This window comes from Colobus angolensis, unplaced genomic scaffold, assembly GCF_000951035.1.
Source record: "Colobus angolensis palliatus isolate OR3802 unplaced genomic scaffold, Cang.pa_1.0 Scaffold46, whole genome shotgun sequence".
In the NCBI taxonomy this organism is placed as follows: domain Eukaryota; kingdom Metazoa; phylum Chordata; class Mammalia; order Primates; family Cercopithecidae; genus Colobus; species Colobus angolensis.
This window is the reverse complement of record NW_012118043.1, coordinates 7,428,153-7,455,781: the sequence shown is the minus strand read 5'-3', so window position 1 is coordinate 7,455,781 and position 27,629 is coordinate 7,428,153. Positions and strand designations below refer to the sequence as shown.

General features: G+C 40.2%; 2 protein-coding genes across 6 annotated transcripts in view; one reads left to right on the top strand and one right to left on the bottom strand.

The window, feature by feature from the left end:
• Positions 1-24,817, top strand: part of MRPS22 (mitochondrial ribosomal protein S22) — a 331,159-nt gene extending 306,342 nt beyond the window's left edge. The window contains exons 3-10 of one of the 2 annotated variants that reach the window (XM_011958121.1): positions 11,641-11,884; positions 14,574-14,740; positions 15,855-16,019; positions 17,880-18,023; positions 18,678-18,761; positions 20,363-20,508; positions 23,363-23,471; positions 24,607-24,807. In XM_011958121.1, coding sequence (XP_011813511.1) covers positions 11,641-11,884; positions 14,574-14,740; positions 15,855-16,019; positions 17,880-18,023; positions 18,678-18,761; positions 20,363-20,508; positions 23,363-23,471; positions 24,607-24,702 — 1,155 coding nt within the window. In that variant the 3' untranslated portion in view covers positions 24,703-24,807. Of the gene's footprint in view, positions 1-11,640; positions 11,885-14,573; positions 14,741-15,854; positions 16,020-17,879; positions 18,024-18,677; positions 18,762-20,362; positions 20,509-23,362; positions 23,472-24,606 lie in introns of those variants that run through there. The other variant, XM_011958122.1, reaches the window with a different exon arrangement.
• Positions 24,818-25,145: 328 nt separating this feature from the next.
• The window catches only part of COPB2 (coatomer protein complex, subunit beta 2 (beta prime)), a 32,174-nt gene continuing 29,690 nt past the window's right edge, over positions 25,146-27,629 (bottom strand). For all 4 annotated transcript variants that reach the window (XM_011958123.1, XM_011958124.1, XM_011958125.1 and 1 more), the window contains exons 18-22: positions 26,651-26,743; positions 26,379-26,559; positions 26,120-26,188; positions 25,889-25,960; positions 25,146-25,647 (exon numbers count right to left, since the gene is read on the bottom strand). In XM_011958123.1, coding sequence (XP_011813513.1) covers positions 25,552-25,647; positions 25,889-25,960; positions 26,120-26,188; positions 26,379-26,559; positions 26,651-26,743 — 511 coding nt within the window. In that variant the 3' untranslated portion in view covers positions 25,146-25,551. The remainder of the gene's footprint in view (positions 25,648-25,888; positions 25,961-26,119; positions 26,189-26,378; positions 26,560-26,650; positions 26,744-27,629) is intronic.

Sequence of the window (27,629 nt, the reverse complement as noted above, 5' to 3'; positions counted from 1 at the left end):
GCCTCCCAATTTCAAGCAATCCTCCTGCCTCAGCCTCTCGAGTAGCTGGGATTACAGGTGCGTGCCACCTTTCCCAGCTAATTTTTGTATTTTTAGTAGAAATGGGGTTTCACCATGTTGGCCAGGCTGGTCTCACACTCTTGACCTCAGGTGATCTGTCTGCCTTGGCCTCCCAAAGTGCTGGGATGACAGGCATGAGCCACTGCACCTGGGCCATTTATTCAATGGCTGTTTATTGAGCTTCTACTATGTGTCAAACACACCGATGTCTGCTGAAGGTATAGTGCTACAGGCTCTGCCCTCATGGAGCCTTTAGTCAGGAAGGTAAAGTAGATAATAACCAAGTAAACTAACAATTATTTAACTAAACTCTTCATAAGCACTCTAAATGCAGGGCTAGGATACTATGACAGCGTGTAACAGGGAAACCTGCCTTAGTCTTGCTACTCACCTCTCTGCAGCCCGCCTCATCCTTTAGCTCACCCCAACCATTCATTAGGAAATTCTCTACCATGGAGACCCTCCATCCTAGATATTCGGTGGCAGTTCCAATTTCTTGGAATTTCATGCTTTTTATAATTGCTTCATGATTTGTATTACTTTGTGAGTCCTCATCAACTATAGTTTTTAAACCAGAAGAAAAATATCCTTTGAAAATTCTAGGTCTAGAAAATGCATGGCCTGCAATCTTAAATTACTCCCTAATGGTATCATTGAGGCGTTTTTGTCCTGCCAACTTCATTCAGGAGGACTTCCACTTCCAACCAAGATAGAGGAACAGGGACCAGACTTACCTGAAATAAGGAAACAAAATAGGCAAAATATATAAAACTGGTTTTTAAGATACTGGACAGTGGCTTGAAATGAAGGTCAGTGATTCCTGAAAGAGAGGATACAAAGAAGAGGATCCCTGCTATTTTCACAACTTACTGCCTTGAGGGACTTTCCAGATGATGGCACAGAGAGGGGAATCCAGGCAGAGCCTAGAAAACTCCCTGCATTCAGGAGATAACGCTGAGTGCTCAGGGAGACCAAGGTGGCTAGGGTTTGCTAATCAGAGTACCAAACAGACAGAGAGCTACACACAGAGAGAACTCAGGATCTGTAAAGGGTCCTCATCAATTACTCAGCAGACTACTGATCAGAACATGTGTATAAAGAAACTACCTGAGAGCTGTGGGTCAGGGAAGGCATCCAGGAGGATTAGGAACAGTGGACAGTACACACACACACAGAGTGCTGAAAATAGTGCCTGGTTCCACCAACAAGAATGGAACGACTCCTGTAGTATGGGGATTGGGTAGAATCTTTGTAAAGGTCTTGCCTCAGTAATGGGAAATAAATGGCTCTAGACAGAGCACTACTCCAGACCCACCCAACAAATTGTAAAGGAATATAAAAAAAAAAAACCCAAATGTTTCCAATTTGCTCAAGTATACTCTGGACAAGATTATCTATAAGAATACCAAAAAATGCAGCACCCAACAAAGTAAAATTCATAATGTGTGACATCCAAGCAAAGATTAACAGGCACATAAAAGCAGAAAAAACATAATGCATCATGAGAATTAATGTAAACTAACCCAGAACTGACACACACATAGAATTAGCAGAGTAGGACATGAAAAGTGATTATAACTGTATTCTATCTCTTTTAAAAGTTAAGCATAAACATAGAACTTACAAAAAATGCCTAAATCAAAACTTCTAGAGATGGACACTACAATCTCTGAGATAAAAACACACTGGGTGGGATTAATATCAGATGAGACATAGAAGAAAAGATTAATGAATTTGAAAACACAGCAATAGAAACCATTCAGAATGAAACACGCATAGACACGGAAGAAGAAAAGATTAATGAATTTGAAGTCACACAAATAGAAATGGTTCAGAATGAAACATGCATAGAGAAAATAATTTTTTTGACAAAATGGAAAGAGCATCAGTAAGCTGTGGGACAACTTCAGGTAGCCTAATATATATGTAATTGAGTCACTGAACGACATCAGGAGATGGGAAAGTGAACACAAAATATTTGAAGAAGGGCCGGGCACGGTGGCTCAAGCCTGTAATCCCTGCACTTTGGGAGGCTGAGACGTGCGGATCACGAGGTCAGGAGATCAAGACTATCCTGGCTAACATGGTGAAACCCCGTCTCTACTAAAAAATACAAAAAAAAAAAAAAATTTGAAGAAATAGTGGACAAAAATTTTACAAATTTGATGAAAACTATACATCTACTGATTCAAGAAGTTCAATAAATCTCAAACACAAGAAACATGAAGAAAACTGCAGAAAGGCACATCATAATCAAATTATTCAAAGCCAATTATAATAAGAAAAATCTTGAAATCTGACAGAGGGAAAATAATAGATACATCACGTATAGAGAAACAAAAGGATGACAACAGATTTCCCATCAGAAATCATGCAAGAAAGAAGACATTGGAGCCACACAGTCTTGCGATCCAGCAGTCGCTCTCCCAAGTATGTACCTGCATAAGCTGAAAATGTATGTCTGCACAGAAACCTGCACATGAATGTTTATAGCAGATTTATTCATAATTGCTAAAAATCAAAAGCAACCAATATTTTTTTAGTAGGTGAATGAACAAACTGTGATACATCTAGATAATGGAATACGATTCAGCAATTTATAAAATGAGCTATCTAGTCACAAAAAATATGGAGAAACCTTAAATGCATATTTACTAAGTGAAAAAGGGCAGTCTGAAAAGGCTACCTACTATATGATTTCAACTATAGGACATTCTGGAAAAAGCAAAACTTTAGAGACAGTGATAAGATCAGTGGTTGCGAGAGGTTGAAGGGGAGGAAAAACAGGATGAAGAGGTGAAGCACGGGGGATTTTTGGCCAGTGGAACTATTCTGAATGATACTTCAGTGGTGGATATTTAACATCATGGATTTATCATAGCTCTAGAACTGTACAACACAAAGAGTGAACACTAATGCAAACTATGGACATTGGCTTAAAATACTGTACTAATATTGGTTTATCAATGCTAACAAATGCACCACACTAATGCAAGATGTTAATAATAGGGGAAACTGTGTGTCTGTTGGGGGAAGAGGTTGTATATGGGAACTCTCTGTACTTTTTCTCAATTTTTCTGGAAGTCTAAATCTTCTCTAAAAGAATATACTAAAATAAAAATACTAGCTTTTTAAACAAGATATAATAAAAAGATAATTGTTTAAACAAGAATAGTAACTGCATTACAGGCTTTATAATATATATAAAAGTAAAATATATGATAAATAGAATGAAGGCTAGGAGGGAAAAAAACAGAAGTATACTTTTGTAAGTTCTTACCTGTGAAGTGTTATACTATCACATGAAAGCAGACTTTGTTAGAAATACTTACTATAAATCCTAAAACAATGTCTAGAATGAAAATACGATAACACAATAAAGTATGTAAAATATAATTTTAAAAATTCAACTAATTTTGAAGAAAACAGAAAAAGAGGAAAAATAAAGCAATAAGAGTTTGGGCAAATAAAAACCAAATAATAAGATGATAGTGAAAAGCCTTTGCACAAAGTAAACTTTAGACTTAAATGGCTTCACTGGTGAATTCTACCAAATATTTAAGAAAGAAATAATATTAATTCTACACAACTGTTCCCCCAAATTAAAGAGGATGAAAGACTTTCTGATGTAGCCTGTGGCTAATATTACTCCAATATCAAAGCCAGACAAAAATAGTGAAGAAAAGATAACTGCCGGCTAATATCTTTTATGAATATAGAGTAAAAGTTCTAAAAATATTTTATCAAATTAATCCAATAATATATAAATAAGTATTATATGTCCTTCTCAAGTGGGGTTCATCCCAGGAATATAGTTGTATTAACCTACAGAAACCCCACAAAGGATAAAAGTAACACCCCATGCTTATCTTAAAAGATGCTGAAAAGGCATTTGATAAAACCCAACATCATTCCTGATTAAAAAAAAAAACTCTCAACAAACTAGAAGTAAAAGGGAATTTCTGCAACCTGACAAAGGACAAAAACCTACAGATGAAAAACCCACAGACGACACTCTTAACCTTAAAACCAAATGTTCTTACTCTAAGATCAGGAACAAGACAAGGATGTCTGCTCTCATCACTGCTATTTAACATTCTCCCAGAGGTTCTAGTCAGTGTAACCAGGTCCTGCACCAGCCCTCCCGAGAAAAGAAAAAGAAAAAGAGGAAAACCTTTCCAGATTGAAAAGAAGAATTAAAGTTGTCTTTATTCACAGACAACATGTAAAACATCTGATATAATCTACTCACAATGAACCATAGATTTAAATGTAAAATATGAAACTATGAACTATGAAGATTCTACAAGCCTCTAGAAAAAAAACATAGGAACCACTCTTTGTGACTTTAGGTTAAGCAAAGGATGATCCATAAAAGAGCATGTTGATAAATTGGACTTCATCAAAATAAAAGACTTACCTTTAAAAGATATCGTTAAGAAAATACAAAGGTAAGCCACCAAATGGGAGAAAAATGTTCGAAAACATATTTTAATATTGGACTTGTATCCAGAATATACATATGTATATTCTGATATTTAAGAATTCATGAAATTAAAACATAGAAAATCAAACAACTAGATTTCTAAAGTAGGCAAAATATTTGAATAGATGAATCGATAAATGAATGGAAAATTAGCACATGAAAAGATGCTCCACATCAATAGTCATTAGACCAATGAAATTAAAAACCACGGTGAGATACCACAACACATTTATTAGAAGGCTAACATTAAGAAGAATGACTATTTTAAGTGTTGATGAAGATGCTGAGGAAACAATACTCTCATATAATATGTTGATGGAGATGTAAAATGGTACAACTACTTTAGAAAAATGTGGGAGTTTCTTAAAAAGTTAAACACAGTCAACTATTCATTCCCAGATATTTACCCAAGAGAAATGAAAACATATATGCAAAGACGTGTACACAAGTGTTTATAGGAGTTTTATTTGTCATAACCAAAGACTGGGAAAAACCCAAAAGCCCCTCGACAGATGAAAGGATCACAAGTTGTGGTCCATAAACCACAATAGATATTACTCAGCAGTAGAAAGGAACAAACTACTGATACACATGACACCATGAGTGAATCTTAAAATAATTACGTTAGCTGGAAAAAGTCAGACAAAAGAGAATACAAACTTGTGGTGCCTTTATATGAAACTCTAGAAAATGCAAACTATCCATAGTGAAAGAAAGCAGTGGCCTCCAGGGGAGAGAGTTATTTGGGAAGAGCAGGAGGAAGGGATTACCTACCAAGTAGTACAAGGAAACTTTTGGGGTGATGGATATTTTCATTATCTTGACTGGGGTTATGGTTATATGGCAGACACATATGTCAAAACTTACCAAATTATATGCTTTCAGTGTGTGAAGTTTGTTGTATGCCAATTATACCTGAATAAACCTATTTATTTATGTATTTATTTATATAAAAAAACAAAACTCCACTGGGAAATTGTTGAGGTTAGGGATATGTGTGTTCTCTTTCCGTATTTTCCACAGGGTGTGTCTCAGGTCTGAGTGTGCGGAAGGTGGCCAACAAATGTTTGATTACTTTCATCCCTACAGGAATTACCAGCGTAGAAGGAAACTCACTGAGCAAGGATGTTTACTGGTACAATTCAGCTGATGGGGAAATTGTGATTTGCTGAAGTAGCAAAAGTCACAAGGGGTGAGGGGACTTCATTTGATCGTTCATTTCTCTGGACTGCTAGATCAAGTCAGTTCATTTCAACCTGGAACATTTGCATCCCTGGACAGTTTCTAAAGGAGAGTGAATGCCACCCAGCATTCCTAAGGAATAAGATGAGATGGAACAAGAATGATCATGAGGAGGATGAGGATGAGGATGATGATGATGATGATGATGATAGTAATAGTGATAATACTGTTTACCACTTGATGGCCACTGACTGTGTGCCAGAGCACCATCTGCTTCCTGTCTGTTCACCCTCACCCCAGGCCTATGTGGAAGTTGTTATCATCCCATCTTAAAGAGGAGGAACTAGTAGGTGGTGAGTAAAATGGGCTCATATAGCTAATAAGTTGCAGAGCTAGTATTTGAACCCATATCTGTCTGATTCCAAAGCCTGTGCTCCTACCATTAAGTGTATCCCATTCCCAAGCCAATATACACATGTGAACACATGTATTTCCACCTAAACACCCCTGTAAGGCCACACACACACAGACACACACATGCTCAACCACACGTATACAAATGTACCTGCACACACATGGGTACACATACTCGTGTGCACATATTTGAACACACACATTTGCATGCATACAAAAGTGGCCACACACATACACAAATGCATACACATGTGTCCCTTGAACACACACACCTATGCACATACACACTTGCATGACACATACAGCTGAGCACCCACATATGTGGTTGCTCATGTACACAGGCACACACTTAGGGCATCCTAAGAACATACATTTTCCCTTTCTGGCTCTGGCTTTCTGCAAACAGCCACCACTGCATCCCTCTGCCAGCCTCTCCCAGCCCAGGCCCCACAATCGTCAAAACACTGAAGTCCTAAGTCTCAAGTGAAATTATGACCGGGCCCCTGATCTGGGGGCTGCATGCAAGTCAGGGCAATCAGATACATCACATTTTCCCATGAAAGGAATTTCTGATGGGTTTATTAACCTTTGAAAATACCAATTCTTAGTCCGAGGGACTTCCCAAGTCCAGATCAAATTGAAAAATAACCTAGTGACAGGCCACCCGGTTCTGAGCTGATGGGAATTACTTTCAACCCAGGCCAGCATGTCCTTTAGATGAAATGTTCCACATACCCAGCCTGACAGCAGCCAGCTCTTGGGAGCAGGTGAGCCAAGTGCCATCTATTACAGAACATATCCATGATCGCTGTGTCATGGGGCCATTGCTCTGGGCCCAAGTCCCTGTGGGGGCAGCTGGGGTGGCAGGAAGCAGCCAGCGTCAGTGCCTTTGACATTTAGATCCCTGTGCTATAGGACAGAGGGTCTGCCTGTCATCACAGAGTGATGTAGGCTTGGCCTCGGCAATCATTTCCTGTTTCAAGTGTTCAGTTTGGTGTAGGATTGTAGCTCAATGGATGCTATCAGAAGAAAAAGGACAGAGTGTCACGTGGAAAATTGTTGATAAACTGATAACTCCAGGGTTAGAGGAACTGACTCATCCGCCCCCACTGTCTCGTGGTGGAGTACAGTCTCCTTCCTTCTCTCTTTTGGGTCACATTCTGGCTCAGAAGTCAGTCTATGTAATTTCTGGAAGTGTCGGTGTTTTTCTTCACCCCATAGAACACATGTGGAACAGAGCTTTTCCATCATAAGAGCTGCCAGGTACCTCAGAGTTCAGCCTTGTCACTGTGTGGAATATATTGGGTGGTCATGACAGGACCCTTAACTTCAGAGCCTCAGTTTATGCATATAAAAGATGGAAATATCAGTGCCTACCCTGTCTGTCTTACCCATTTGCCATGAAGACCAACAGGGCTGATGAGAAGACAGTGCACTCTGAGTAAGAGGGAAGGGGCTTGGGCCATCATATCTTCAACCATTCCCACCATCGTTCAAGGATTTTTTGCTCAGACACACCCTCACACAGGCTTCCAGGAATGTCTTCAAATGTTTCCCCTCTTTCTCTGGAATTATCTCCTCTTCTGCACTGCCACTGACTGTCCCACTGCTCAGTGGGCTGCATCCCAGCCATATGCCCAGCCCCGGCAGATACTTCAAACTGCTCATTCCTGTGGTTCCCAACACGACCGTACCTCTTCTCAATGAATGATTTTGCTTTCCAATGCTTAGAAAAAGAGGGACAGAGAGGCAGGAAGGCTCTCTGATTCTCTCCCCCAAACATATCCACTCTAACCATCCTTAACTCCTGGCCTCCTGGTGCAAAGGCTCCTTGCATCTACTACCAATGCCTCCACTTAGAATCTTCCTCCCCTGAAGCTTCCTCAGGGATCCACAACATCACTTGTCCCTTCTCAGGGACGAGTCCCTTCTCAGCACACAAAGGGGAATTTCGGCCATGGAATTTGTGTCTCTGTGGGAACATGTAAGAGGTTTGGACTTGGAATAGGGGGCAGAAGAATAAAAACTCTGGGTGAAAACAAAAGTGGGGTGGATGTGGACCTTTCAGGAGGCCTCAAGGATAGAGAATTGAAGACTATATAGAAGTCACATGAGTGTGGTTGCTGGAGACTGCAGGGGTTCTTGCATCGTCCAGACTGTCACCTTTCTTCCTTGGGCTCTGTTCTTCCTCTCTCCATTCCTCTCCCTGACTTTTATGCCCAAATCCCATCTTGAATTCTAAAAGCTTGGGATAAAATCAATGTCTTTTAAAAAACACAAGTCCAGACCCTGTTAAATCACTGAGAGTGGGATAAGGCACTCCCCACTGAGGCATCACTATGCTTTTGTTTTACAAATAATAGAAAACCATCCTTGCTCCACAGAGCTGTTGAAGATATGACCTAATGAATCCTAACAGTAGCTGCAGCCAGATAGCCTTGGGACTGTCAATCAGACGGTCAACGCTCCCCAACCCCCAGTGGTGAACAGGATCCCACCCAGGCCAATCAGCCTCTCTCACCAGGAACTTAGATTAGATGGAAGGCAGGGAGTTGGAACCAAGCCATTAGGACAGCAACCTCCTGGAGAGATCTCTTGAGTTCCTGCCTCTGGGGTTCTTGGAGCTGCCATCTTTCAAGTCCTTCTTGAGGCTTGGCTGTTGAGTTTTTTCTTAAATTCTGTGAGATATTCAGTATCCTTCCAATTATTTCCATTTCAGTTTTACTCAGGAAAGATTTGTTTCTTGCGACCAAAGTACCCCTGAATACCATCCTCAGAAAGTAACTGACTTGGGCACTGTGGCTCATGCCTGTAATTCCAGCACTTTGGCAGGTTGAGGTGGGCAGATTGCTCGAGCCCAGGAGTTCAAGACCAGCCTGGACAACACAAAAATTAGCTGGGCATGGTGGTGTGCACCTGTAGTCTTAGCTACTTGGGAGGCTAAGGTGGGAGGATTGCTTGAGTCCAGGAGGCAGAGGTTGCAGTTAGCTGAGATCATGCTAATGCACTCCAGCCATGGTGACAAAGTAAGAAAGACTCTGTCTCAAAAGAAAAAAAAACGAAAAGAAAAAAACAAAGTAACTGACTTGCCACCACACAACCTTCTCACACTATCTTTATGAAACACGGGATATCAGATCCTGAAAGTACTTTATTCTCAAAGTCTGCAAGATAAGTATTGTCATTATGCCCATTTTGCAGGTGAGGTACCGAGGCTCTGAAAAATGTGGGCATCTGTCCAAGGTTATAGCTTAAACCAGGAATCTTGGTTCCTCCATGTCAGTAAAACTCACTGTACCCCAAGTAAAAGATGTCATTGAAAGGAAAGTGGGAGGCTCTCTGGCCAAGACAGCACCTTTCTCCATCTCTCTCCACACATATTCTCCCATCTCTGCTTCTGAGGATCTGCTCCATTTTCCTGCCTTTCTCTGAAGAGTGGCTTTTCCCTGCTCATTCATCAGTAGGCACATTGCTGAAAAAGGCTGCTTCAGCCCAAACCCTAAATACTTAGTTACTCACTTCAAGCTTCCACCATCAACTAGTCTATGTCTCGTAGCTTGAATTACTGAGAAAAAAACTGCTTGGTGCCTGGTCATCTGGGGTAGGCTGAAGAATGTCCTCCTACTTCCTCCCAAGTATAACTGCACTCTAATCCATGGACTTGTGGATGTTACCTTATATGGAAACATGGTCTTTGCAGATGTGATTAAGTTAAAGATTTTAAAATGGGGATTATCTTGGATTATCAGGGTGGGCCTTAAATGCAATCACATACAGCCTTATAAGAAGAAAAGACAGTAGGATTTGGCACAAATAGAAGAGAAGCTGATGTGAAGATGGAGGCAGAGATTGAAATGATGCAGCCACAGGCAAAGGAATGCTTACAGTCATCAGAAATTGGAAGAGACAAGGGGCAGATTCTTCCCCAGAGATAGACTCTAAAGGGAGCAGAGCTCCCTTGATCTCAGCCCAGTAATACTGATTTCAGATTTCTCATGCAGAATTGTGAGAGAATACATTTCTGTTATTTTAAACCATAATATTTATGGTAGTTTTTTACAGCAGTCACAGGAAACTAATGCTAATACAGCAGCCAATGGATTCATTCATACTGCACTAAGTGTCCCATCAGCTGTGTCCAGGAGGATGTTTACAGGAAAAACATAGCCACTGAGGCCTGCTTTCTCAGCTATGGGAAGAAAGTAGAGGGTTGATTGTCAGAGAAAAGGTATGGGCTGGGAGACACCTGCATTCATCCTACCACTAGTCTCTGACACCTGCTATCATGTAGGTGTAAGCATTGGGATGTGCAGGGCAGCAGACTTGCCTAAATAGGCACCAAGCCTAGTGCTCTCCCTTCTCCTCCCAAATAGGGAATGAGTTCATAAACAGCATGGTTAATGTTAATGCTGACTTGCGGGAAAATAGGTGAGGCTGGAAGGTGAGTCTATTCATTCAGCTAATTCAAACGAGTTTACTAACACCCTGTTGTGCCAGGCCTTGGGATAAGTGCTTAGCACAGGCACCAATCTATAGTCTAGAGAAGGATAAGACCTACACATCCTGGATAGTTGGAAAAAATATGAAGAATCATTTAATCATTCATTTATTCAACAAAAGTTTGCTGTGCATGTAGATGTACTAGGCTAGGTGATATTGCAATAAAATATGTAGAGTCACTGTCTTCATGGGGTGAGAAAAAGAAATAAGCAGATAAATAGCAAAATAACAGATTGTAAAACGGGCTATAAAGGAAAGGAGTAAGTAATGAGACAAGAGAATCAGGTGTTATGAATTGGCAGTGGCAAGTGGTGGTGGTGGTAATCGGGGCTTGGAATCAGAAGTTAGATTTAGGGTGCGTGTGAGCAGTGTGGATGGAGAAATTTAAAAAGTAGTTGGATTTAAACCTGAGGATGGGGGAGAAGTTTTGGGCAGGAAGTGGAATACATAAATTATTTATTTATTTGAGACAGAGCCTCACTCTGTCACCCAGGCTAGAGTGTTTGTTTGTTTGTTTATTTGAGATAGAGTCTTTCTTTGTCACCCGGGCTGGAGTGCACTGGCATGATCTTGGCTCACTGCAACCTTTGTCTCCTGGGTTCAAGCGATTCTCCTGCCTCAGACTCCCGAGTAGCTGGGATTACAGGCACCCACCAGCATGCCTGGCTCATTTTTGTATTTTTAGTAAAGACGCGGTTTCACCACGTTGACCAGGCTGATCTCGAACTCCTGACCTCAGGTGATCCGCCCGCTTTGGCCTCCCAAACTGCTGGGATTACAGGCATGAGCCACCCTGCCTGGCCGTAAATTTGTTATTTAGAACGGTGGAAACGGGTAGGAAAAAGAGCATATAGGGAAAAAGGTGTAAGTTTTAACTTTATGCATAGGGAAGGACATAAACACCGTCTACTTGTGAATAAGTGGTTTAGAAGAAACAATCTACAAGAGCCCGGAAGACTTCCGGCCCTTTCCGCCTTTAACTAGACTACATTTCCCAGAATGCTGCAAGAACCGGGCGTGACTCGGAAATCCCTCCCAGTCACTTCCGGCGCAAGTGGCCTCTGATAATCATGGCGCCCCTCAGAATCGCTGTGTCGTTGTGGAACCTCCTGAGGGGTTCTCCAGGCGTGGAGAGGGTCTGCTTCCGGGCTGGAATGCAGCCCTGGCTCGGTGGCCTGCTCCAACCGCTACCTTGCTCTTTCGAGGTGGGGCTGCCACGCTGCCGGTTCAGCTCCGAGGCCGGTAAGTGACCTTCCGGACTTTCGCTGGGGCGTTCTTCTGGGAGACGTAGATCCTGTTTCTGGCAGGCGAAAACCACGCGTTAGCCCCTGCGACACGTATCGTAGCACTTCCTCAGATTCAGCTGTCTTCCTTCTGTACCTGTGGAGTTTGTCATCACCTGCATATCTGTTCATTCGTTCACTCACTCAGCTACAGTGCCTCAGTTCCGCTCCTTGCAGAGTACTGTGCTAAGCCCTGTGGGATATGGCAAACTAAGACTGACACAGACCTTTCCCTATGGGAACTCATGTCCATGGGGAATTGGCAGTGCAGTGTGACCCAAGCTGTGATAGGGGACGCACACAGGAGAGGCACTCAAACTAGGTTGGAAGGTCAGGGAAGGGTTCCTGGCAAATATGACCAAAGCGAGTGCTGGTTAGCCATGCTAAGGAGAAAGCAAGAAGCTTCTCAAGCATAAGAGACAATAGCAGATGTCCAGAAATGAGACTGAGCACAGATATTTGGGAACCCATTTTGGAGGTAGGATTGATAAGGCTTGATTAAGGCTTTGGATATGAGTTTAAAGGGACAAATTAAGATTGTTTCTTAAGTTTTTGACTGGAATAGAGGTTTGTCCCATTTACACCAAGATGGAGAAGATTAATTGTTGGAACCATTATTTTGGGGCGGGGGGGGGGCGGTTAGTGCAGGAGTAGATGAGATCAGGAGATGGGAAAGGAGGCAGAATTAAACCTATTTGGGACACATTAAATTTGAGGTGACTTTGAGAGTCAACTGTTCAGTATGGAGTTAGATATAAAGTGAGGAACATCGAGGTAAAAATGGTAACTAAAGCTGAGCGAATGGGTGAGACTGAGGAGAGAGTAGTGTTGAGCACCTGCTGTGTGCTGGATACCCTAAGGAACCCTGGGTGCCAGAGATGAGTATTACACAAGGTTCTGGTCTTCATAGAGCACATCACTTAGTGAGAGACATAGTGTAAGTAAGCAGAACACCTTACCATTTTTTTCTAAATGATGTTGGAAGCCATTCGTGAATTTTAAGCTTGGGAGTAATCTTGATTACATTTTAAAGAGATTACTCTGGTTGCTCTGTGGAGAATCATCTGTAGTGGGACCAGAATGGAGAAAGGGAGGCTGATGCAAGAGATGAGGATGGCCTTGACTAGAGTAGTGGCAGTGGGAAATGGAGGATTAAAATGAGATTTATGAAGGCAAGCAATCAGTATATTCTCTGCCAGTGTTCTTGTTTTGTTTTGTTTTTTTTTTTTTTTGTAAAATGGGGATAATCGTAGTGTTTACCTCCTCATGGGTGGTTGTATTAAATGGGCTGAATGTGTAAAGTACTTAGTTCAGTCAGTATTGGCATGCAGTAAATAGCTAATAAATGGTAGCTCTTATAATTACTGTTATTATTACTACAGCTATTTGATTACTATTGTTATTACTATTGCTATTGGCTAGATCTGGAGGATCAGGGAGAATTTAGGAATGACTAAGATTTCTGGCCTGTGTGATCTACTGAATGATGCTGAAATAGGGAACAGTAGAAAATGCAGGTTTGAGACAAGGGAAAGTTGATGGGTTCTGACTTGGCAGTATTCAAGTACATGAGAGAGCTTGGGTAATTGGATGGAAGGTGATCTTCACTAGAGATTCAGATTTTAGAGTTTCTGGCATATAAAGGTAATTGAAGTCATGGGAGGATAGGAGAAATCATTGAGTAGGAATCTGAGAAGGGAGAAAAGGACATCGTTCAGAATCTGTAGGGATACCAACATTTGTAGGACTGGGAGAGGAAGAGGTGACTAGGAACAAATGACTTTTTCTTTCTTTTTTGCTAATGGAAATGGAAGTAGAAGTTAGGCAAAGCAGTAGGCAAACTGCATGAGGAAGAGCTAAGATTTGATTCTCTGCTTATGTCAAAGGCTCTTCTATGATACCACATGGCCTCTTCAGTATCATGTCCAGTGAACCAAGTCTCTCTTTCCTAGCTGCAATCTCTTAGCCTAGACTTTCCCTCCCTTTTTTCTCTGCCATGATTAGGCTCTTTGGACGCTTTCTTTGACCCTGTCATGCCCATCCCTAGTTCAGGCTATGCTGAGTTTCTTCCTCTGCAATCACCCAAGCCCCATACCTCTCCTGTATACCATACCTCTCACATTATGTCTTCCCGCACCTCCCACTTATACTGAGGAGCACTATGATAAATTGGAAACCATCGAGGATCCAGAACCAGACAAACCTTGGTTTAAATTTTGACTCTATCACTTAATAGCTAGTTGTCTTTCGGTAGGCTTCAGCATCCTCATTTATGAAATTGGGTTTATCAGTACCTATTTTGTGAGTGGTTATAAGCATTCCTGAAAATGTATGTTATATCTGCCATATAGGAGACAACTCTGTAAGTGGCAGCAAGCATTACAGTTATTACATTAATTACTTTATTCCTGTTACTTCCTCTGATAGCCTGTCGTTTTGGCAGAGACTGAGTCTATCTCCTCATCATAATGAAAGATCAGTAAATCTTAAATGAAGAAATGAATGAATGCATCTCATAGGTATTAGCATTTTGCAGTGCCAAGGTAGACATTGTGCTAATGCTTTTTAATGTTAACTTACTTTTCTATTTAGAGGTCTTGTTAGCTTGTCGTTTTTGTCAGCTTCTTATTTACTAAAGTCCATTTTAGCAGAATCTGGTAGCCCAGAGACCAAGAAACCTACATTTATGGATGAGGAAGTTCAAAGCATACTCACGAAAATGACAGGCTTGAACTTGCAGAAGACTTTTAAACCAGCTGTACAAGAACTGAAGCCACCAACCTATAAGCTAATGACTCAGGCACAGTTGGAAGAGGTATGTGAATGCAGGAATATTGTTAGAATACCTTTCTTTAAGGGGTTAAACAACATTTCTAGAGGCCCCTCCAGATGCTTATAGCTATTCTTCCATAGGCACTAGTGGAAGGTAGTACCAGGCATAGGATTGAGAAAAGAAATGTGAGTACTCAGCCAGAGAGGGTCAGGGAGCATGGCTGGAATTGAGCAGACTAGGGCGTATGGATCAGGTCTGGGTATTCAGAGAGTATCCTCTCTCCTCTCAAGCCAGCCTGAGCACCCTTCCTTTGTCCTGCTTGCTCCAGCTTCCCTCCTGGAGAAACATCTACTGTGATCTGCCTTGGAGCTGAAGCTTTGGGGATACTGTGAGATCCTGCACGGAAACTAGGATGTTTTCCAGGCACCAGTGTCCTCCTCAGTACCATGGGTACTGAGTGCTTTGTGGAAAACACTTTGATGTATGAATACGTAAAGCATTAATACTCATCTTTCTGATTCAAAAGTAATTTATAGTCAGCAAAATATGTATCTCTCTCTCCAGTAGTAGATTACATGAAGAGTAAAAGTCCCCCTTTTCACCTCCTAGAGGTAACCGCTGTTAACAGTATGGCATGAAGCAGTGTAGTCAGTGGTTAAGAGAATAGGCTTTGAAGTTGGCTTGTCTAGGTTCAAATACCCGTGCTGCAATTTCCTAGCAATTTACTTAACATCTGTGTGCCTCTGGTTTTTCTTACGTAAAATGTAGATGATGATAATTGCACCTAACTCATAAGGTAATTGAGGCCATTAAATGAGCCAAATACATTGAGACTATTTGAACAATATCTGGCACACAGTAAGCACCCAAAAACTGCATTCCTTTATTCTGTTTCGAGCAGCTCTTGTAGCCTGGCTTTGCTCAAAGCATTCCTTTGTGGTTTTGATAATGGTTGAGCCTATAGCTGGTGGTCTCAGCCACATCGCAGAGGCAAAGGCCAGGGCTCACAAGTCCAGGTTTGGTGTTTTACTCACTGATTTGTGGCTACAGCTTCTTTTCTTTGAAGTTTTTTGCATTTTTTATTAGTATCTGCTTTTGTCAGATGATCCTTCTGTTATGTAACCTTGTGGCTTTCCTTAATATTTTCTTTCATTAGGCTACAAGACAGGCAGTTGAGGCAGCTAAAGTACGATTAAAAATGCCACCGGTTCTGGAAGAGCGAGTACCAATAAATGATGTGTTAGCTGAAGATACAATTTTGGAAGGAACAGAAACAACCAAATATGTGTTTACTGATATATCATATAGCATACCACACAGGGTGAGTATATGTCTACTTGCAAAATGATCTTTGTTTGAAATACCATGTGGAGAAGGGCTTGAGGGATGATGTGACCTGGCTGGCTCTGATGCGTCCAAACCAGATTTCCTCTGACTAGGTGAGACCCTTCTGGAAGATACACTATAAGAGGAATGAGAAATGCAGACCAGCCCCATGTCATGATGCTACCATTTCTCAGCAGATAATAGGCACAATATTTTCCAGATTCCAGATGTGCTGAGGCAGAACAAGGGGTACATAGATACAGACAGAAACCCATCCCAAAACACAAATGGATAAAAATCTACAAGGCAATGGAATCTGGAGACTCTTTTTGCCTAAGTTAGACGGATTTCTTTAGCTGAAGCTTTTTGAGAAGATAGAATGTTTCTGTCCTATAAATTCCTTGATGATGCCAAGAAACTCAGACATCCTAAAGGATTTTCACTTTCCAGAATTTTCAGTAAGAATGACAGATGTTTCGATGTTTCTCAGATAATTTTCAGGCATCACCACTTCTTCTGTTGTGATTGTTATTCTCTGGCTCCTCTTTCCTTGATTGCAAATTTAAAAGAACACTCTGGCATTTTAGAAATATATCAGTTTTGTATTTGAGCCTTTGCAAGTAAAGAATAAAAAGAGAGTAGTTTACAGTTCAGCCCACAGAATACATTAGAACACTGTAGAAGGCTGAGTTTGGGACAAGGTCCACTCCATATTAATCTTTTATTATACATGATTATGGTTAGAAAATGATTTGAGCTATGTTCAACACCAGCCATCTGTATACTTGACATAATGAACATGAGTCACAGTTTCAATTTTAATTACAGTTTTTGTTTTATGATGCTTTAATATATGTTTGCAGTGCTATGAAGGCTGGTTGGGAAGCATTTTGTAACTTGAAAGGGAGAAAGGAACTTGGAATTCAGGTTTCTCAAATTACCAAAATCCTTCTGAGGAAAAATTGTATTACGTTGGCATGTGCTTTTTTTTCCCGATTGACTGTTGATGAAAGTTTTAATTATGTTATCTTGAGAACATATTTAGAGACTCCTACACCTCTGAAAAGTTGAGAGTCAGTACCGTTTGGTTAATTTATACATTAATCAGGTGTGTATCAATTATCAGCAGTGTGCGAAGCTCCATATATGCCACTCTGGGTACTGCAAAAAATTATAATACACATTTCCTGCCCTTTTCCAGTTATACAGTAATATCTAAGGGGTGCCAAAAATCTTGCCCAGCATAAATTTCCAGTTGAATGGTATAAAAAGTAGGTAGAATTTAGAGGAGGAAGTGATCCCATGGCCTGGGACTTGGCAGTTGGAAGAGCGAAGTGACCAGACAGGTGGACCAGACAGCCTCTCAGACATGTTTACGTCTCATGCCAATATGAGAAATCATAGAAGTGTAGAAGTAAGACTCCCCATTCTTGGGTTTTTTCCTTTTATCCCAAGGACTTTAAACATAGATCATAAAGTAGTAAAATCTGTTTAGATGAGACTTTGGGGTAGAGAAATGAAAGTTTGGAAAGGTCATAGCACTTCTTTCCTCTAAAATGCATATAGATGAATCTCAGCTTAGCTTTTTTTGTATCGAACTCACGTTAGCACCATAGTTGGTACTTACTGAATACTTTCATTTTAGATTTCTGATTGTCAGATGCACAGCAGTGATTAGTGAAGGAAGTATCAAACCTTGCCAAGTCTTTGAGGTTTAAAATTATCATTGAACTCATATGCATGATTGCATTTTATATTGTTGATTGCAAATTATTCTTATAATGGCCTTAGTGGGACACAGGAAATAAAAATAAGTCCTCACAAACGCATCCTTGATTATGTTTTTCTATTTTAGGAGCGTTTTATTGTCGTTAGAGAACCAAGTGGCACACTACGCAAAGCCTCTTGGGAAGAACGGGACCGGATGATACAAATTTATTTCCCAAAAGAAGGTCGTAAAGTTTTGACACCAATAATTTTCAAGGAAGAAAATCTTAGGGTAAGGTGACTTAGGTTTTATATTTTAGAGCCAGTGGTGGCGATTTATTTGTAGAACCAGTTGGCTTTGTGCCTCGATCCAGAGAAACATTTCTAATGGTAACTTGACTTCTTTCTTTTTTTTTTTTTTTTGAGACAGAGTTTCGCTCCTTTCGCCCAGGCTGGAGTGCAGTGGCGGGATCTCAGCTCACTGCAGCCTCTGCCTTCCAGTCTCAAGCGATTCCCCTGCCTCAGCCTCCCGAGTAGCTGGGATTGCAGGTGCCCGCCACCACATCCGGCTAATTTTTCTATTTTTAGTAGAGACGGGGTTTCACCATGTTGGCCAGGCTGGTCTCGATCTCCTGACCTCATGATTCACCCCCCTCCGCCTCCCAAAGTGCTGGGATTACAGGTGTGAGCCACCACACCCAGCTGACTTCTTTCTTAATAGAATCCTCCTTCCCACCTAAGATGGATTGTACTAGGGTTCTCTCCTAATTGGCTTAGCTGGAATTTGAATCTAGGTGTAACAATTACAAAGCCTGTGTTATTTCTTTATGCTTCTTCATGAGCACAGAGTGGCCAGTATGTGGGTGGGCAGGCCTGTCATGGCATTAGGACAGGTGCTGAAATTCAGTGTTCTCATGTGATGCTAACTCTGCTGTGTGGTTTTTAGACTATGTATAGTCAGGACAGGCATGTTGATGTCCTCAATCTCTGCTTTGCCCAGTTTGAGCCAGATTCCGCTGAGTATATCAAGGTGAGTGTATTTTAGTTTCTAAAATGTAGGCTTAAGTATGGTTATGAGTCTGATTTTTAATCTAGCTCAACGAATTTGATTATAAGTTTTGATACAGGGGAAAGGGAAGAGAAATACCTGAAAATCTGTTAAGTACAGATGTGTGCCAGATATGTATTTTATCATCACAACCACCCTTGATTAAAGATGAGGGAATTTAAGCTTGTAGAGTTAAGTAGCTTGCTGAAAGTTGCATAGCTACTAAGTGGTAGGGTAGTTTGATAACCCAAGTTTGATGACAAAGTCTGTTCTCTTTTAAAAAGTTTACCATATAGGAATCAAATTATTTACTAAACTTTTCCCAAAGTACAGTGTGTTTGTCTTACAGCTCAGTAAGTATTCATTAGTACCTTCTATATGTAAGGTATTGTTTTGGGCATATAGGTGATGCCACAAACTAGGATAGGGTATGCTGTGCCAAAGCCAGCAGTCCAGATATGGCTGTGGGGAAAGGTGCTAGTATGTATACAGATAATTATCTCTTCAGGCCTAAAATGCTAGACATTAAGAGAAGATTACAAATTCTTTGAAGAAAGCCTTCATAGGGGTGTTAAGGAGGGTTCTAGAAGTGCAGGAAATGTTGTGGCAGGTGGAGTTGGGTGAGGTGTTTCAGGTAGAGAAAACAGTATAAGCAACAGGCAGGAAAAAAGGAGGCTTCAGAAACGGCTAGTGATCTGGTTTGCTTGTATATGCCGTGTATATGTAGGGAAGTGATTCAAGATTAAGCTAGGAAGGTGGGTGCAGCCACATCATAGGTGACCTCAGATGCGAGGCTGAGGAATCTGGAATTCAGTCAGCAGACTTTTGAAAGCCTTTTGAACAGAGGAATGCCCCCATCAGAACCTTCATTTAAGATCAATCTGGAAGGAGGACTGAAGGACTTTTAGTAAGATGGAATGGGCTAGCTGGTAGAATAGGGTAGTTGATGGGAGGGATAGGGGAAAGGGAGAGTAGTGAAAAGATATTCTTGATTTATTTTCTCCAATAGTGACCAAGAAATGGGCCCTACATTATTTCCAGTGGTCTCTATATGCATAATTGGTCTCTATATGCATAATTAATAAATTATAGTTGGCCTGCCAAAAAGTAATTAATATGGCTATAAATGTTTGGTATCTTGCTCCAGGCTGCCACATACTTCTACAGTAGAGAAGGCACAGACTTGCTGTCATTTAGACAAATTCTTCTCTTTTTTATTTTTTTAAAGACAGGGTCTTATTCCGTGGCCTACCATGCCCAACTAATTTTTTAAAAAATTTTCCTCGAGATGAGGACTGCTCAAGTAGTCCTCCCACCTCAGCCTCCCAAAGTGTTGGGATTACAGGCATGAGACACCGTGCCTGGCCAAAATTCTTTCTCAGTAGAATCCTCCTTCCCCCCTAAGGTGGGTTGTACTAGCAATGGTTTAAATTATACCTATTGGTTAATGATATGGAGGCAACTGTAAGTAGACGTGGTTTTACTTGCTTGGGCAGCACTCATGCTAATCAGTGTACGTTGAATAATGCTGCATACTTCTTTTTATGTTCATGTTTCTGAAAAGTTGCATTTTATGTGGATAGGTTCATCACAAGACCTATGAAGATATAGATAAACACGGAAAATATGACCTTTTACGTTCAACAAGATACTTTGGTGGAATGGTGTGGTATTTTGTAAATAATAAAAAGATTGATGGGTTGCTGATTGACCAGATTCAGAGAGATTTGTAAGTATGATCTTAGTAAGTGAAAGAATCATTCTTATTGCTCTAACAGTTCATCTGTATTTAAGCTATGGTATTTTTCCAGTGATAACAGTGTACTGTCTAGTGCTTGCTTACCTCAGTTTATGGATTTTTTCTTTTAGTATAACCTAGCTCTCCTAGTTTTTGCTTTCATAAAAACAGTGCTAGACTCTTGAAAGAGTAAGTGGCTTTGGATCTGTACTGTAAACCCTCAATAATAACTTACCCTGAGGTCACCAATGCTCCTAGGTTGGTGAACTTTCCAGATTCTGAAAGGAGGATTAAATAGGAAATATAAAGAAGTAGAAATAAGCTCTGTGGTTATTTTCTGGTAGAACTATTTCTAGGGCTTTTCAGTAAACACCATCCTTTAACTTATGAAAATACTTTTGATACCCTTGCTTTTACAAGATTTTTAAGGCATCAAAAAAGCTGCTTTTCCGAGTAGCGTGAAACAAAAAAAATCTGTTGTATTTTAGCATGAAGCTGGCGTGCTCCCAGGCTTCTAGCTGGAAATAATAATACAACTTGTAATAAAACTGAAGAGAAAATAGTTTTTGAGCATCTTTCTATCAGTTGATTTAGGAAGGCCAAAATGACAAGGAAGTAGCATGGCTGTAGTTAAGAAGATCAACTTTCTACAGAAAGCCCTTGCTGGACTCAAAAGTCTGAACTACAGGACAGTTTTGAGATTATTGCCACCTTCAGACTGTTAGTTTTTGACTCCCAGAGTATCCCAACATGTAATACAAACCATATACACAAAGGTAAGGCATGTAGAACTGAAAGTTCCACAGAACTTATCTTCAGAATAAAATACAGCCCATACTTGGAAAAAGGGCATCATGTCTCATAGAAACAACATTCCTAATGCCCATTTCACCAGCATATGTAGTGCAATATAATCAGAGGGCAGAAATACACCTTCATACCCCATAATTGGGGCTGTGGTGATGGGGATGCTCAAGTGACTTGCCTTCATGTGCATTATCTCCTGTGAATGAATTTTCCACTTATAAAGTTTCTTGAGTTTAATCATTCTGAAGTTGTTTTATTATTAAAACAGTATGTTCTTATAAAAAATTAGAGCAATACAGAAATGTTTGAAAATTAAAGTTCTTACTGGGGTGTATTAATAAATGATATTATAGTGATATAACTCATCACATGTAAGCTTTACATCTGAAGCAATTCATGCTTACTGGGAGGGAAGTTTGGGTACTTAGCTTTTCCTGCTGTTCCTAGGTAAAGGCCCTCCTGTGGTCATTCTGAACAGATCAGTGAGCTTACTGCAAATCCCAGGCTGGACGGTAGAGGGTGCATATCCTCACTGAATGAAGCTCAGGCAAGAATTAGGATTCTGCACACATTTATTCAGACTCAAGTCCCACTGTTAGTTTTTATATTGAGATTCTTTTAAAATCTTTTTGAAATATAATTTATTTGCTCTTGAAGTATGGGTGGGGTGTTAAGCTAAATTTAAATTGCATTATACTTCAGCATGAACCTAATGAAGCCCTGAACATACCAACAGGTAGCAATCCAGTTAAGCTGTTTATAAGGCCACACGCCTAAGCTCCAAAGGGAATTTTAATTTTTTATTGGGGAGACATTTCATTGCTACATTTAGTAGACTTTGTTAGATTATAACAAGCACAATAGATTTGTAATGAACATTTTTTATTTTTCCCCCCCTGAAAAGCTTTACTATACCAACAGCTCTGTTTTCCCAAGAGATGGCCTTTAGGGTACATGAGCCTCAGGATAAGCCCAGAGCATTTCTCTAAGGCTTCCAAGGCTTGAGGAATTCTATACTTACTCCCACTGTCACCCTGCCCTTCATCCCTCAGCTCAGGTAAGGGGAACATAGGGAAGGCTGCAGAGTGCTAGCTGCGGAAGCACTATATTAGGGTGTCCTCAGCCCTCCATTCCCAACTGGAAGCCAGTAGTTCACTTAGTGTATATAGCAGAGCCTCAAGAGCACAAGCATTTTGCATGTTATTTTTATATGCCTTCCAGTGATGAGATGGCAAATGGTGGGAAAGTGTCAGCTGTGTGAGAAGTGATTGTTTGGTTTTGCTAGGAAAGTTTTAATGTTGATAAAAATTGTTTATACATTTCTGAGAAGTATAAACCAGAATAACTGAATTCTCGTTCTGGCTTTTTCATTGGTAGTTGTGTCATGCTGAAGTTAGACAGATTACTGATGTAGAACCCAATTTTCCTTTTTGTCTGATGTGTGTGTATGATTTCAAATTTGCTTCACTAGGATGCTAGTTATTTTACTAATCCATTCCTGTGAATAGTCTAGTGGCCTGAAAGTCTTTCCTTGGAACCTTAGGGGGGCTCTTGTAGAGGCATTTGTCTCTGTTAGCAGATGTCACTTAGAGGCAAGTGACTTTGAGTCCCCTGTGACCACCACCCTCCTGCTTATGTGGGATGAAGCTGTATTTCTGTCCTCTGAGTTGGGTTAGACTATTACATGCTGGTGAAGTGAGCTGGCGTGGAAATAATCTACCATTAGGAATGTTGTTTCTGTGAGAAATGATGCTCTTTTCCAAAAAGAATATAGCCACATTTGGAATATATTCACTTTCATAAATTGGACACTTCCTGCAGTGACTCCTGCCCTACCTGCCTCACGGAGTTGGTGTGAGGCCTAAATTAGTCAATTTTCCCGAAAATGCTTTTGAAACTGTAAAAGTGAAGGTCCTTCCCCAATACCCCCCAGCCTGAGGAAAGTCTGAAATGTAGTTTGAAGTTGGCACACACTTTTACAGGACTGTGAATCAAATGAAGAAAACCCCTAGATAACATTAAACCCTTTCGTTCTCAGAATCGATGATGCAACCAGCTTGGTCCAGCTGTATCACATACTCCATCCAGACGGCCAGTCGGCTCAAGAGGCCAAGGATCAGGCTGCTGAGGGAATAAATTTAATCAAGGTAAAGTTTTTTTTTCCATATTGGTTGTTTTGTGGTAGTAATGGAGTTGGGAAAAATTCAGAATTGAGTCATAATTAATGGTAACTAAACAGATTTGTGAATATGGGACATCTGTGGTCTTGAAAACATCAGTATGATTTGTCCCCCTATTTCTTCAGCCTGGACAACAGAAACAGGGGAGGGGGTTAGAGTACAGTAAAGTAGGTTGAGTGATGTGGTGCTAGCAGCTGGAGTCCAGAGAAGTTCCAACAGTGCAGGGAGCAGCCCCCTTGTTCTTTGGAGCACTGGAAGGGCTGAGCTGCGTCTGAGGTGTTCAAGTCACCAGCAGGACAGGGTAGAGGACTAAGTAGCACACGTCCCCCAGAGCAGCTTCCTGTCTTTGTGTGGTCACATCACATCGGGGGAAATGGGCATGTGTCAAGAAGTGGAGAGTGTGATGCTTGTATATCACCAAGCCTTAGTTGTCCTGTCCGTCATTTTGGAGCTGCACACCTCTCAAAACCATGGGCTTATATACATTTATCTGTAAATACTGAGTTGAGATGATTTTTTCAGGAAGGGAAGGGGAGAAGATTGTATAATTTCATCTCTTCTAATACTCAGAATATACGTGGTTTTGTGGAACTGGCTTCTATCCTGGTAATACTGTTTGCATGCTGCAAAACAGTTGTAAGTTTTACTAAGGAAACAATGACCTGTGATGACATCCTAGGAAGAGTAGAGAGAAACCACAGTACTGATTTTCTTTATGAACCTGATAAAGTACAATGTTTTTGGAGAAAATATTCTTTAAAGTGAAAAATCAGTTTGGTAACTCTTAGCCTCCAGATTTCTCTCTAACCTAATGGTTTTTGTTTTGATCTAGCAGGACGTATTAATATTAATACAATGTCAGGGTCTTAATTGGATACTTCTGGTGTTTAGAATTAGTATTACTTGAAATGTGTTGGGTATTGTTTTTCTGTCCATGTGTGTTTATTAGTGTATAATCAGGGGAAAAATTGTGAAATTTGAAAGACCTTTTTAAGTAGGACTCTTTGCTACTACAGAAATGCTAATGATGTCTTAAAACTGAAAAAGTTTATAAATAGCATATGTCCTATTGTTTTAAAACTTTACTTTTTAATTTAAACAGGTCTTTGCAAAAACAGAAGCACAGAACGGAGCCTATATAGAACTAACACTGCAAACTTATCAAGAAGCACTCAGTCGCCATTCTGCAGCTTCCTAAAAAGATTTTAAAAATACATTTATTTTACTACATACTGACTACATTTCTCTGTTAATATTGAGCTAAACGTTAAAAAATGGCCAGATTAAAAGGTATCAATTTGTAGTTCTCCCTAGAAAGCAAAAATTGTTACCCTACTCACTTTTCTAGGCTACAAGGATATTTGAGTGCCTGGTTATGAATTTTTTGAATCATGTTAGATGAGTATACAGTTAAAAAGTATGTTTTTTTTGTGTGTGTTACCAAATAGGATAGACGGTAATTTAGACAGACCCCAGCTTAATGAGGTCAGAGGAACAGGTTTCACATCCTGACTCCAGAAATGGGTAGCTGCTAGATAAAATTGGGGCAAGACCTGTGGAATGATGCAATGAGGTCAAGAAAAAGGGTTTAGAGAATTACAGCATGGATATTCAGCTCTAAGAAAAATGTGATTGACAGCATTTGAAAATGCAGATTTAGTTATGCAAAGAAAAGAGAGTGGGGCTGATCCCTAGGCAAGGTGTAGTTTTGGCTCAGCCTTCTAAAACTAGAAGCCTGTTTTCATTACTGAGAAAGGAAACAAAAGTATCTTCCATTAATTCAAAAGGTTTTATGAGATACGGTCTCATAGTATGAAAAAAATCAAAGCCCATGTCTGTTTTAGTTAACAAAGAAAACACAGTGATTTAAATGCTGCACATAAACTCTTCTTAAGATGATGTGGGCATTATGCTCCCAGTGGTCCACAGTATTTATATATAAAAATGTAAGAAATGTCTCATAGTCCGAAGCACTGTGGTCAGGGTAGCAATCAATACCTATATATAATAATAATCTTTTTAGTCAGGTAAATGGAAAGCATTACAGTCAATCATCCAAAATATCTTCATCCAGATTGATATCTGTTGTGTCAATATCTTCTAATTCCAAATTATCCAAATCTACTTCTAGTTCGAGTAAACTCTGCAAACAAAAGAGGGTAATTAAGTTTTACAGTACTGTTAAAGGGAAGTTATCCGTGGGTTCATGATCCAAAGTGGGAACTAAAATTTTCTTAATAGTCAAGAAAAGCATCTTCCCATTTCAAAGCCCCTGCTCTGAAACTTGATTCTGTCACTTAAACCACAGAGGCCTATGTATTCTCCAAATATTGATGGGGAGGAGGATGGGGTAGAGGGAGGTTTGAGTATGATGTCTGACCTACCTTTTCTTCTTTGTTGGCTGTGTGGGAGGCCACAATAACTGGAGTAGGAGAAGCAGGTTTCCCATCAAGTTCCTGAAACTCCAAGTGAAGATATATGTGAAGACAAGGGAATTTACTCAGGAATTTACAAAGTTTTCCCCCAAGAGAAGGATGATCAGAATTAGGAAGTGGGAGATGATGTTTAAAAGTGAACCATCTCACCAAATTTATCACATGAAGTACTCTGCTGACCTGTTGAGCTGTAGATCTTGAGGGCTGAAAGCCTTTTGCCTCTTCCATGACATTTCTCTCTTCATTTGGCTATCAGAGAATAAAGCAATGATAAAATGAAATATTTTGAAATCATAATTTACCTATGAACTTGGCCTAAATCCCAGATATCAGCTCTTAATTTTAAAAAAAGTATTTACTGCAGTTCAAAATCTGAAGTCATGAATGTACTTCCACCCTGTAGTTACAATAAATGAAGCTTGACATCCTGGCCACTCACCGTGACAAGTGGGTACTGTTTGGCTGGCCACAGATCAGCATGTGTTTCCTTCACCCATTCTTCCACAACAAAGGCTTCTTTTAATCCAGGGAATAGGTTTTCATACTCTGTTGGATCAGCAAGGGATTCTGCTGCTTTCTGATTGACTTTTGAGAGATTCTCTCTCCAGAGTTTCACTACCCTATTATAGACATCATGGAACCGAAGAGAGACTAAGTAAGTCTGCTCTCTTTTTATTGGAAACATTTCTTCCTAAAATTAAAAATCTGTACCTTGAAACCTGACTGGGTAAGTAAGTTCGGGCCAGGAACGCAGCTTCTGGCAGCCGTCCAGTTCTAATCAAGAGCTCTAGGCAGGCATCAACCCTAAACATTAAAAAGGAAAGTTACTGTTACCAAGAATAAACACTATAATAATGGTACTTAACATAAAGAAAGGAAATTTAGTGTTGCAAAGCCAAAAATCTCCCCAATTTTCACGCATACATCTCATTTTTGTCACTTGTCTTTTAATGGTTGTTACATAACACACTCCAAGGGTATGAGGGATAAGACAGCTTTCCTGACTACTTTGAATCTACTTAATTTTAGTAATTCCTAAGAACCTAAAGGGGCCTTTCAAGAGGAGTTAAGGCAGGTTAGATTAGCAAATATTAAAGCCGTAAGGATATATGCCAGCAGAAATTCAGTTCCACAAGATAAATATATAGGGCAGTGTCTCCAACATGGGAAGGGCCAGACAAGCCAGTTGTGCCCAGCAGAATACCAAAGTCTTATTTTTTCTTCTATTTTAATTTCATTTTTTTTTCTGTGCAAGTTCTATGAAGTGGACAATGTGTTTCAGAATTCAGAACTTCTTGGATTTTCGAAAGGTGATACCATATGTATACTATGTATTACCTCACATCCTCAGCATGAAAAAGCCACAAACAGTACTTACGCAGGAATGTTAAATGCAGTAAAAATGTACCAAGTTGATATAAAAGCAACTAAAAATAGGAAAACAGAGTTCAGCTCAGGTCTTGCCATCAAAACAGTTATAAAATGTTTTCAGAATATTTTTGGATTTTTGAATTATGGATAAGGAATAGTGGGGTCTATTCTTACAGGCATATAAATTCATAAATACATTCACATACATACAATGGGGTGCACATTCAAAGTTCCATGACGAAGTATGGGATTGTAAACACAATCAGTATGTAGGGGAGGGTTAAAGAATACTTTCAGGCCAGGTGCGGTGGCTCACACC